We start from the raw sequence: 11,183 nt of genomic DNA, 5'->3' as shown, positions 1-11,183 counted from the left end.
CAACAAAAACTGATGTGGCCATTAATTCTAAGAAGTTTAAATATGGAAAGTATTTTATTTATTGTTTTATCATTTATTTCCAGTTCTAAAACTGACATGACTCAGAGAAGAGCCTTCCTTCAACCCTCATATTATGTAAACCATTTATAAAGAAGGAAAACGTGAGGAGCAATGTGCAATGGAGAGTCAAAACAGAGCCCTGTGTCTGATCCCTGTGCTTCACACAGGAGTGTGTCATGTGCTTGTTTTGTATGAAATTGTTTTTCCTCAGCTGTGCAACATGTAAAATCATAATTGAACTAATTCCTTGGCTTTCAATCATTTCAAAATGTCTAAGAACCAATTTTATGTAGGTCTCAATCAATCTCTAGAATTCTCTAGAATGGAGAGCTTCTCATGGAATGAGTGTTGCAGAAATTCTTGATCCTTCTCAGCTGTTATGTCTGACTGTGCTTTAGGTCACCACTTGCTCCTTTTCATACTGTGTGTAAAATAACTGTGCTACCACTATGTCTCTTGAGCAGGGAGGGTCGTCACTTCTGGCTTGTGGCATAGGCATTAGCAGCAACCGAGCCACTGGTGAGGGCTGAGATGGAAAATGCCTGAAGAAAACTGCACTGCTGTGACTGAGTTCATTCTCTTGGGTTTCACTGACCGTAGGGAAGTGAAGTTTCCTTTGTTTGGGCTCTTCCTGCTCATCTACGTCACCACTCTGGGGGGCAACGCTAGCATCATCATGCTCATCCAGCTCAATGCCTGCCTCCACACCCTCATGTAGTACTTCCTGAGCAATTTGTCTTTCTTAGATCTCAGCTATGCCTCTGCCATTGCTCCCAAGCTGCTGGTGAATCTTGTAGCACAGTGCATGACCGTTTCTTTCTTTGGCTGTGCAATGCAGATGTTCCTCTTTGCTGCCTTGGCTGATGCTGAGTGTTTCCTTTTGGCTGCGATGGCCTATGACTGCTACATGGCCATCTGTCACCCTTTTCTCTACTCCATTGCCATGTCGCGACGGGTCTGTGCCTCCATGGTGGCCAGGGCTTACCTCAGCGGGGGTCTGACCTCTATTTGCACACCTCTTTCACGTTCACCCTGTCCTGTGGCTCCAACACCATCAACCACTTCTTCTGTGACATTCCCCCACTGCCGGAGCTCTCCTGCTCAGACACCAAGGTAAATGAGGTGCTTCTCTTCACCCTGTGTGGCTTCATGCAAACCAGCACCTTTCTGGTCATCGTTATCTCCTACACCTGCATCCTCAGCACCATCATTTAGCTCCATGTGGCAGAGGACAGGCACAAGGCCTTCTCCACCTGCACTTCCCACCTCTTGGCCATTGGGTTCTTCTACTGCTCCCTCCTCTTCATGTATTTACGGCCAAGCTCCAGCTACTCATTGGACACTGACAAACTGATTGCTTTGTTTTACACTGTGGTCCTTCCCATGCTGAACCCCATGATCTACAGCTTGAGGAACAATGAGGTGAGGGAAGCCTTAAGAAGATCACTAGAGAAGAAAGTGTTTTCTCAGTCATCTACTTAGCAGGAAAAACTGCATCTAACTGCTGATAGGACAGCTCTGGCTCGGTGCAGCACGAAGCCACCAAATCTGGCTAACACCTATACCTGTTTTTCCTAGCATTTCCATCTAAACTGGTTTCCACAGTTGCACTTTGTCATTGGTGTAGAAAAGTGGCTTATGTAGTGAGTGGTTTCCTAAGGCAGAAACCTAAAGTAAGTCAGGCAAATTTTAATTTCTAAGAACCCATTTCTCTGTTCTTCCAACAAGGGAAATCTCTTCCAAATACAGGCACCTGCAATACTGTGAGTTACCTTCAACCTGTACATTTCATAGAAGGCTTCACTGTCGTACATTTAAGATAGTATGGTTGGTTTTTAAAAATAGAGCACTTGTATTCTGGGTTAAGCAGCTCACCTGCACATTTTGTAGAGGTATTTTGTGGCATCTGTTCAGAGGCATGACTAAGATCTCCCTTTTCTGGAAAGTGAGTTATTTTAATTTTTGACTGAAGATGTTCAATAAAATAAACAAAAACTTTCAGATTATCATTTTTCTTTCTCTGCTGGAGTGAATAACTTTTTTTTTTTTCAGTATCTGGAATGTAAGACTTTTTTTGTTGCATGTGGTGGAGATAGTGCTAAAGCATCTTCAAAGTCTCTTGTTCTAATGCAAAATGAAAATGTTTCATTTTATATGATTCTTCACTGCTATTGATTACAAGTTCCTCATGATAATCAGCAGACATGTTTGGGATTTTATCCAGGTTCAAAGCCATGCTGCAAGTGTCCATGTTGGGATCCACAGCACTCTTACCAATCATTAACTGTCCTGATCAGCCTCAACTGAAACCGTCAGCCCCACACTCCCAGGCACAGGACCTTTATTTAAGCCTAAGCCTCTTGAGCCAGATCTCAATACATGAGCTGACTTCCACGCTTAACTTCAGCTGTACTTCATCCCTCTGAACCTACCTGCAATCACCAGACCTGAACCTGATCCTAACCTTGGCCTGTGCGTTGACTTCTGAGCTTGGATTTGGACCTGCCTCATCACCATGACACTGCCCAGCATTCAGAGGTAGGTTGTATATTTGTGTCATTAAAGAGAACACCTTTAATTTGTTCACAGAGCTATGTTGTTTGAAATGTAACCACTTATCCATATTTGCTTAGTATCATCAGTGATGCTCCCCAGATCATACCACGATAAAGTCTAGAGCCACAATCTGTGGTGCAGTACAACAATATGTAGCAACAGACAATCCCTGCTACAAAGGGAAGAGGTCCAGGTGGTTTTACTGCAAAAGGTTGTTTGTGCCAGGAAAGTAGTACCTAAGGATGAGGACATCACTCATTTTATTTTTTTTAAAATATATATTAAAAGAGAAACAGTGGCATATAGTAACCAGTTTGCTAAAGGCACTAAGCTTATTTAAAACCTGAGGTTAGACTTGAGAAGAGATTCCAAAACCTGGGTTCATATCCACCTCTAGACCATCTACTGTTTCTCTCTGATCTACAGTTCTTGTAGAGAAACAAAACAGCTGTATGCACACTGGACAGCTGTGTAGAAAGAGCCCTGGGAGAAACATTTTCCTAATGCAACAGTGATTAGATACAGTAGCACTTGCATCAATGATCCAAAATGCAAGGGGCATACTTAGAAGATGGATATCTCTATTAATACTCAAGCTTTTTGATGCCTTAGGGAATTTGTTTTATTTTGTTTGATGACTACATCTAGAAGATGGTTTTATTGGCTACATAATATTGTGGCAAGAAAAGAAAAGGATGAGGAATCCTAGATTAAAATAACTTACATGGAAAAAATGCCACGCACTTACTTCCAGAGTTCACAGGGTTCCATGTAAGCTTATGGAGGTTCAAACCAAGAGTACACTGCTTGCTGCAGTAGATTTAGATGCTTTACCGGACCTACAACAAACAAATTTCAACTGCAAAACTTTTCAGTAACTAATTTTGCATCGGTATTGAAGACATAAGCAGGCAGTAATTTCACAGTACGCTTGCATGCTTGGATATCCATCTTAATAAGGCTTTGTTATTAGTTTTATCTGTAATTATTTACCTGTTTACTTCATTTGTCATCAGTGTTTCCCGCGTGCCCATTCTTTCTTTCTTTCTGAGGATCACTGCATCACCTTGCAGATCATGCAAACCAAGCTGAGGGAAAAAGTGCTGCACATTTTTGAACTCGTGATGATGAAAGCAACAGGGAGCCTCAAGGTAAATACCTCAAAGGAATTAAGGAGATAAAGAGTTATCCTCCAAGAAATGGACATGACCAGCTGCCAAGCTGAAGTGCCTCTACACCAATGCACACAGCTCGGGAAACAAAGAGGAAGAGCTGGAAGCTCCTGAGCTACTATAAAATCATCATATAGTTTCTGTCATCTAATTGGTGAGATGATTCCCACAGCTGGGATGCGGCTACAGATGATAAGCTGTCCAGAAGGGACAGATGAGGAAGGAGGGGGAGGCTTTGCCCTCTACATCAAGAAAGGAATAGAGTGTGAGGAGCTGTTCCTGAAGAATGACCATGACGAAGTCAGAAGGTAAAAGTTAGAGACTGAGGCAACAAAGGAAGTTTTGTGGCTGTCTTGGATGACTCCATCACAGTACAGACCCCTGCTGGCTAGGGGTGGTGAGACTCAGGAGATAGAAAAAGATGCACCTCCCTTGAAACTCACTGAGTGGGATGAGACAGGATATCAGGAAAAAGTATTTTGCAATAAGGGCCACTGAAACAGGTTGCCCAGAGATGTGGTGGATGCCTCATTCTTGGAAACAGGATGAATGGGGCTGTGAGCAACCTGATCTAGCTGTAGGTGTCTCTGTTGATTGCAGAGGAGCTGACTAGATGGCCTTTAAGGGTCCTTCCCAACTCAAGTCAGAGATTCAATGAATTTACATCATCTGATAGTGATAGGGCAAGGAGAAATGGTTTTAAATTAAAAGAAGGGAAATATAAGTTAGATGTTACAGGAGAATTCTTAGAGGGTGGTGAGACCCTGGAACAGGCTGTCCAAAGAGGCTGTGGATGGCCCATCTCCAGAGGGTGCCCAAGGACAGGCTGGATGGGGCCCTGGGCAGCCTGACCTGGTTTGGGGGCAACCAGTCCACAACAGGGGTTGAGACTGGATGGATGTTAAGGTCCATTCTGTGATTCTATGATTCTGTGGTTTCACCACTGAGAAATCTGATCCCACCTGAGGAGCTGTTGCAAAGAGCAGTTCAAGATAGAAATCAAAGAGAAATCTGCATGAATGGACCTCTGGAATTTTGCTGTCTTCTTCCAAGAAATGATGTTATCTAGATTGGTACCTGTTACTAAGCTTAATGAACAGAAACAAGATTATCTTCATTTGATCAAACATGGTTTCCACAGGTACCAATCATTTATGGCACAGATTAGGTCAACTAAATGTCTTTATAAGCAACACATTTACATATCAGAAATACTACAAATCTTCTCAGGATGTTGTTGTGATGTAATTATCTCCTGTCTCTCAGGGGACATAAAGTACAGTATAATTGCCATGCTACTGTGGTCTGACTGTTCAATATATAAATGCTTCAGACTTTGAGTGTATGAATACAGCACTGCAGCTAAGTGCCTGCTTCCTAGAAATAAAGAGTAAAAATCAGAGGAAATTTGACAAGGCATAAATGAGCTGGATAACTCTCGTTGCTTCATGTAAAAATTAGTCCTTACTGAAGTTTGCTTTGCAAAGTAAGTATCTGCTGCATGTTGCATGTTGATCGATTCTGCAGAACTACTGTGACTGAGTTAGGTCTTAGTTACAAAAGTATGTCTCTGCACTAAGTGGGCTAAGACAGTGTGAAAGAAAATGAAGAGGTTTGTCTCATCTTACTTTTTTTATAAAGATTTTCATCCATAACTATGGACCTCCCCCAGGCTTTTTTTTTTTCCTATTTCCAGCTTGGATTGCAAGGAACAAGCACAGGATAAGCATAGCTACTGAAAAGCGTGTTTACACTACAATTTAGGGTTGTGCTCACTTGTCTTATGTTGGGGCTCTATAGGTAGCTATTATAGCTTTAATGCCCTCAGTTTCTAGCCCTCAGATATGTGTCTTAGGAGCATGCATGGAGTAGATGTGATGTGTGCCACCCTGCCAGTGCCTTACTTCTCTCCGCTAAATATAAGAAGTTTGGAAGTCTTTGTAGACAAATAAAATGTGGTTGTCATTCACAGAGTCAGCTTTATATTGACTTAATTACATCCCAAATGCTATCTGGTCAACGAAAACACTTCTGACCTCCTGCATGAATGTGATTCATCTGATGTCTTCACTCACTGCAGAGAAAGAGAGTCTGTGCAACTGTCTCCTATTAGTCAACAGGATTTTATATAGCTGGTTTGGGTTGAACAAATGAACAGGTAGATTGTATGTAGATATCTGGGTAGTGCTGTTTCTCATGGCAAAATGAGTTTTAAGAACTTAGGTTTTTCTCATGCCTCTATGCGCTTGTTGATAAAGGGTATGAGCATTGCGTGTTTCCTTATCCCATTAATTTCTAAGCTCTGACAAACCCTTTATCATCCTTATTTTTCTTGATGTCAGACAGCACACCAGCCAAACCTGATGGCTTCAGGAAACTGCACCACACCAACCACGTTCACTCTGTCTGGGCTGACAGACAATCCAAGGCTGCAGATCCCTCTCTTCATGGTGTTTTTAGCCATCTACACCACCACTTTGCTGACAAATCTGGGTCTGATTGCGTTAATCAGCATCGATCTCCAGCTTCAAACCCCGATGTATTTTTTCCTCCAAAATCTCTCTTTCACAGATGCTGTTAATTCCACAGTCATCACTCCTAAAATGTTGGTGATGTTCCTGGGAGGAGCAAAAACAATCTCATATGCAGGTTGCGTTATGCAGTATTTTAGCTTTGTTTTGTTGACAATCTCAGATTGCTTGTTGCTAGCTGTGATGGCATATGACCGGTATGTGGCCATCTGTAAACCTCTGCTTTATACTGTCATCATGACCAAGGAGCTCTGCTGGAACCTGGTGAAAGGTTCGTACTTCTTGGCCTTCCTGAACTCTCTGCTACACACCAGTGGCATGCTGAAACTATCCTTTTGCTCTTCAAATGTGGTGAAGCATTTCTTCTGTGATAACAGCCCACTCTTCCAGATTTCTTCTTCCAGTACCGCTCTCAATGAGCTGCTGGTTTTCATTTTTGGCAGCTTTGTTGAGATGAGCAGCATCATTACCATCCTCATCTCATATATTTTCATTATTCTGACTGTGCTGAGGATCCGCTCCACTGAGAAGAAATACAAGGCCTTTTCCACCTGCACCTCTCACCTGGTGGCTGTCTCCTTGTTCCACGGATCCATTGTCTTCATGTATTTGCGACCAGTCAGCAGTTTCTCTCTGGACACAGACAGAATTGCGTCGTTGTTCTACACTGTGGTGATCCCTATGCTGAACCCCCTCATCTACAGCTGGAGGAACAAGGAGGTAAATGATGCCCTACGCAGAGCCATTGCCACCAATGTTCTGTTTCACTGACCCTTTGGCAATCCAGAGAGATCTCAACTTAAGTTTTAAGGGATTTGAAAATAGAGACCACTTAAGCACATATTCAGTTTAAATGTCTATTGTTTTTGCATATTAAATATGTTTTATGTATACTTAAGCACTACTTTGGAGATAGTATTTTGTGATCTGAAATTCACAAGATAATTTCAGAGTATGTTGAAAGAGGGTTTGTAAAATATTAGCAAGGTTTATGTGATTCCTAAAATTGAATTCATGCTGCAATCAGGGATGAGGTACAGAAACATCTGAAATAAATGAAGTATGTGTTTTGTGTTTTTCATTTTCAGTAAGCTGTCTGATGGTTCATTTCTAAAATGAAAATGTCATGAGTGGTTCAATTTGCAATCCTGCTGCTTGAAATGTAAATTCAAAGAGTAATATCACAGCCCTGTATAAGGCTGCCTTGAAGATCGAGTAAAAGTGTCATCTATCATGAAACGTATATCCCTCAACATCAGACCATGCTTCACTTCAACTTCAGACAGAATTTGAGGTGCTTTTTCACTTTAAAGCTTAGGGTTGAATATATCCTTAAATAGGTAGAAGAGCCAGAGCCCACCCCTCTACTAGCATAGAAGGTAAAAATTTTCTGCTACCAATTCTGTACTCTGTCCAAGGAAAGTCTTTGTAGAGATGCTCTGACTGATGCATCCACTTTCATGTTCAGTGCAACACAGGTGAATTCAGTATCTCCCATTTGCACATCTCTGGTGTGGAGAGAACTGAAGGCACTCAGATCATAACCAAGAAGCTCAGTGTAGCATAATAGAGGAGAGGTGAGTACATCCACAAAGAACAGCTTGTCTAAATAGAGATGAGAATCAGAGATCTCAGGCTTGAGGTACAGAGCACAGCTGGGAAAGGAAGAGAATAGATTCACATAGATTTTGTATTCATGTGTTTCTACTGTAATGCCATTGTGCTTGTAATGCCAGAAAATCAGTGCTAGAAGCATGTTCAGGGTACAATTGTGTCCTCTGGTGTGACTCAGCTCACAGAACAAACATGTTTGGTATGGGTCGTGTAGGTGTCTATAGGTCACCAAGACATGCAGGATCTCAGTGTACTCACTGGATGCTCATGGCTGTTGCTTTTAAATGAGTTGTCTCAATGTCCAAGTGGTTTTGACTGTATTGACTAGTTCTGTCCTGTAGGAAAGAGACTGAAGTTGCTTGATAATGACAGAGGCAATTGTAAACATCACTTTCTTTTCTCATTTTTCTCTCATCTGAGAGCAATTACTCTACAATAAAAACAGGCTTTTAAATGGGAATATTAATTGGTACTAGCCAGTTGTTCCAGGTATCTGGATGGAAAAACATAAATGCAGGTTTATTTCCACCTTAGCACTTTTTTCATCTGAGAGGGGGATTTTATAAAGGCACACTGGGACTGCTTCCCTTCATCCAGACAGAAGGTTTTAGAGCAGTAAGTATAAATTGCAGGTGACCACAGAATGAGATGATTGTTGTGTCCTGAAATTCCTTGACTTGAAGAGAAACAAGAGGTGTTGTAAGTCTTGGTGAAATCAAAATAAGCACCAAATTTCAATTCTATTTATCTATCATTTCCCTCTTTCTGTCTCTCCCTTAGTCTCTGAAAATTTTCTCCTACTCATACTGAGTGTCTCTACGGAAAAATCACACCAAACTCTTTGACTGTGTTATTTTTTTTTTTAAATGACATTGCTTTATAGAATCATAGAATCCTTAGAGTTGGAAGGGACCTTTAAAGGTCATCTAGTCCAGCTCCCCTGCAGTGAATATGGACATGCACAGGTAGATGAGGTTGCCCAGAAACCAATCTTAAAAGTCCCCAGGGATGGAGCATCATCACATCTCTAGGCAACCTGTTCCAGTGCCTCACCGCCCCCACTATAAAAGACTTTTTCCATATATCCAACCCTCTTTAAGCTTGAAGCCATTTCCCGTTGTTCACCACCACAGACGCTGCTGAGCAATCTGTCCCCTTCTTTCCTGTAGCTCCCCTTTAGATATAGAAGAGCCACTCTCAGGTCACCTTTCAGCCTTCTCTTCTCCAAGCTGCACAGCTCCAGCTCTTTCAATCCATCCTCAAAGGAGAGTTATTCCATCCCTTGGATCATTTCTCTGGCCCTCCTCTGGACATACTCCAACAGGTCCATGTCCCTCCTGCACTGAGGACTCCACATCTGAATGCAGTGCTCCAGGTGAGGTCTCAGTGCAGAGCAGAGGCAGGATCGCATCCCTCACCTTGCTGGCCATGCTGCTTTTGATGCAGCTCTAGATAGAGTTGGCTTTGTTTTCTCAAACACAGATATAGAACCAGTCCTAAAATGAATCAAAACAAGAAAAAGAAAACCCAGTTATTTTCTGTTACTTTTTTTTTCAGTGACATTATGCCAGTGTGGGTTTCTGACATTGAAGTATATTTATTTTACAGGTTACTTTGTCTTAAGGAAAATATCTGGAAAGTCAATCTTCTCTTGAACCTTTAATGAGGGGGACACTGTGGTAAGCCGTAGGAGATTATAAAATCTTTCATGGTCTTTCTTTCATTCTGTTTTCTGTCATGTAGGATTTGTAACATGGCAGATACCTTGGAAAGATAACCTTGGAAATAACCTTGGCAGATAACCATGGAAAGAATTCAAGGACGGAAGTGATTCAAGGACGAAACTGGAGGTTTCTTCACCTTACATCAGAGAAAGCTCTGGAAAAGAGCAGAGAAGACAGGAGATTAGCAGAAGGGAGAAAGAAGTGAAACAACTGTTATCACTGTTTCAAAGCCAGAACTGGGGTGGATGAGTGGCATGGGGGCAGTGCTGAGTGATGCTGACCATGCACTGATCTGTGGCTTTCCTTCTTGATTCCAGGTAACAATTGAAAGAAAATAATGTCACGAGACAATGATACCACTGTGAGTAGCTTCATTCTCACAGGATTAACGGATAGACAAGACCTGCAGCTCCCACTGTTTACCGTCTTTTCTTTAATTTATGGGATGACTTTGCTGGGCAATCTGGGAATGATGTTGATCATTAGGTTTGAGCCACAACTGCACACACCTACGTACTTCCTCCTTAGCAGCTTGTCCTTCTTAGATGTCTGCTATTTGTCCACTCTTACTCCCAATATGCTGCTCAGCTTTTTAATGGTGACAAAAGGAGTATTGTACAGTGGATGCTTTATACGTATGGCTTCTTCACAATTTTTGTCTCCACTGAGATGTTTCTCTTGGCTGCAAAGGCATATGACCGCTACGTGGCCGTTTGTAACCAACTGCTCTACTCATTCATTGTAACCAAAAAGGTCTGTGTGCTGTTAATAGCTGGATCATATTTAGGGGGTGCTGTGAATTCTCTGATACAGACCCTTGGCTTGCTGAGACTGTCCTTTTGCAGCTCAAATGTAATTGATCACTTTTTCTGTGATTTTGTCCCTCTCCTAAAGCTCTCCTGCAGTGACACTCATCTTAACAAGATCCTTGTTTCTGTATTTGGCTCCATAATTGAGGCAGCCACTCTTGCAATCGCTGTTGCTTCTTATTTTTTCATCATTGTCACGGTGCTGAGGATCCGCTCCGCCAAGGGCAGGTAAAAAAACATTTTCCACCTGTGCCTCCCATTTTACATCTGTTTTCACATTTCATGGCACAATCCTGCTTACGTACTTCTGCCCCAGCTCCAGCCACTCATTGGGCACTGACAAAACTCTCTGTGTTCTACACCGTGGTCATTCCTCTGCTCAACCCCTTGATCTACAGCTTGAGAAACCAGGATGTGAAGTGTGCCACAAGGAAGCTGCTGAAGAGGAAGGTCTTCATGTGCTGAAAGCACTCCAAGGTGGCATCTGGGCTGACACCATACAAGAACCCCATTGTCTTGGATATGGTTTATGAATTCCTGAATCTTTTTTGTTAGCATGTAAAAGACATTGTGAAGGTTGCTAATTGAAGGGTGTATCACAGGGAAAGACAGAAATAAATTCTCTTTCTGAGGCCTTTCTGAACCTAAGGTTATAAGTCACCTGCCCACTCTTTGAAATCTTTGGACACCAATGTGGGATTAACCTTTCCTAATTAA

At 42.0% G+C, this 11,183-nt stretch overlaps 2 protein-coding genes and 1 pseudogene across 2 annotated transcripts; all 3 read left to right on the top strand.

Annotated features, from left to right (window-relative positions):
* The first annotated feature begins 598 nt into the window (after positions 1-598).
* Positions 599-1,542, top strand: LOC136060950 (olfactory receptor 5AS1-like). The gene is given in 2 exon segments (XM_065755754.1): positions 599-1,067; positions 1,070-1,542. Coding segments are annotated over 2 exon segments (942 nt in total).
* A 4,609-nt stretch (positions 1,543-6,151) lies between these two features.
* Positions 6,152-7,090, top strand: LOC136060649 (olfactory receptor-like protein COR6). The gene has a single exon (XM_065755374.1). It carries the CDS (start codon positions 6,152-6,154, stop codon positions 7,088-7,090), a length of 939 nt encoding a protein of 312 aa, XP_065611446.1.
* Positions 7,091-9,994: 2,904 nt separating this feature from the next.
* LOC136060650 (olfactory receptor 5J3-like) lies at positions 9,995-10,931 on the top strand (annotated as a pseudogene).
* Positions 10,932-11,183: the final 252 nt, after the last annotated feature.

The sequence above is a fragment of the Cyrtonyx montezumae genome, unplaced genomic scaffold, assembly GCF_038088225.1.
Source record: "Cyrtonyx montezumae isolate F1298 unplaced genomic scaffold, pur_monq_1.0 scaffold_10, whole genome shotgun sequence".
Classification (NCBI taxonomy): domain Eukaryota; kingdom Metazoa; phylum Chordata; class Aves; order Galliformes; family Odontophoridae; genus Cyrtonyx; species Cyrtonyx montezumae.
The sequence above is the reverse complement of the archived record's forward strand: the minus strand, read 5'-3'. Positions and strand labels throughout refer to the sequence as shown.

Bases quoted from the DNA above. Each gene is read 5' to 3' on its own strand.
- LOC136060649 (XM_065755374.1), top strand. From the start codon at position 6,152: ATGGCTTCAGGAAACTGCACCACACCAACCACGTTCACTCTGTCTGGG.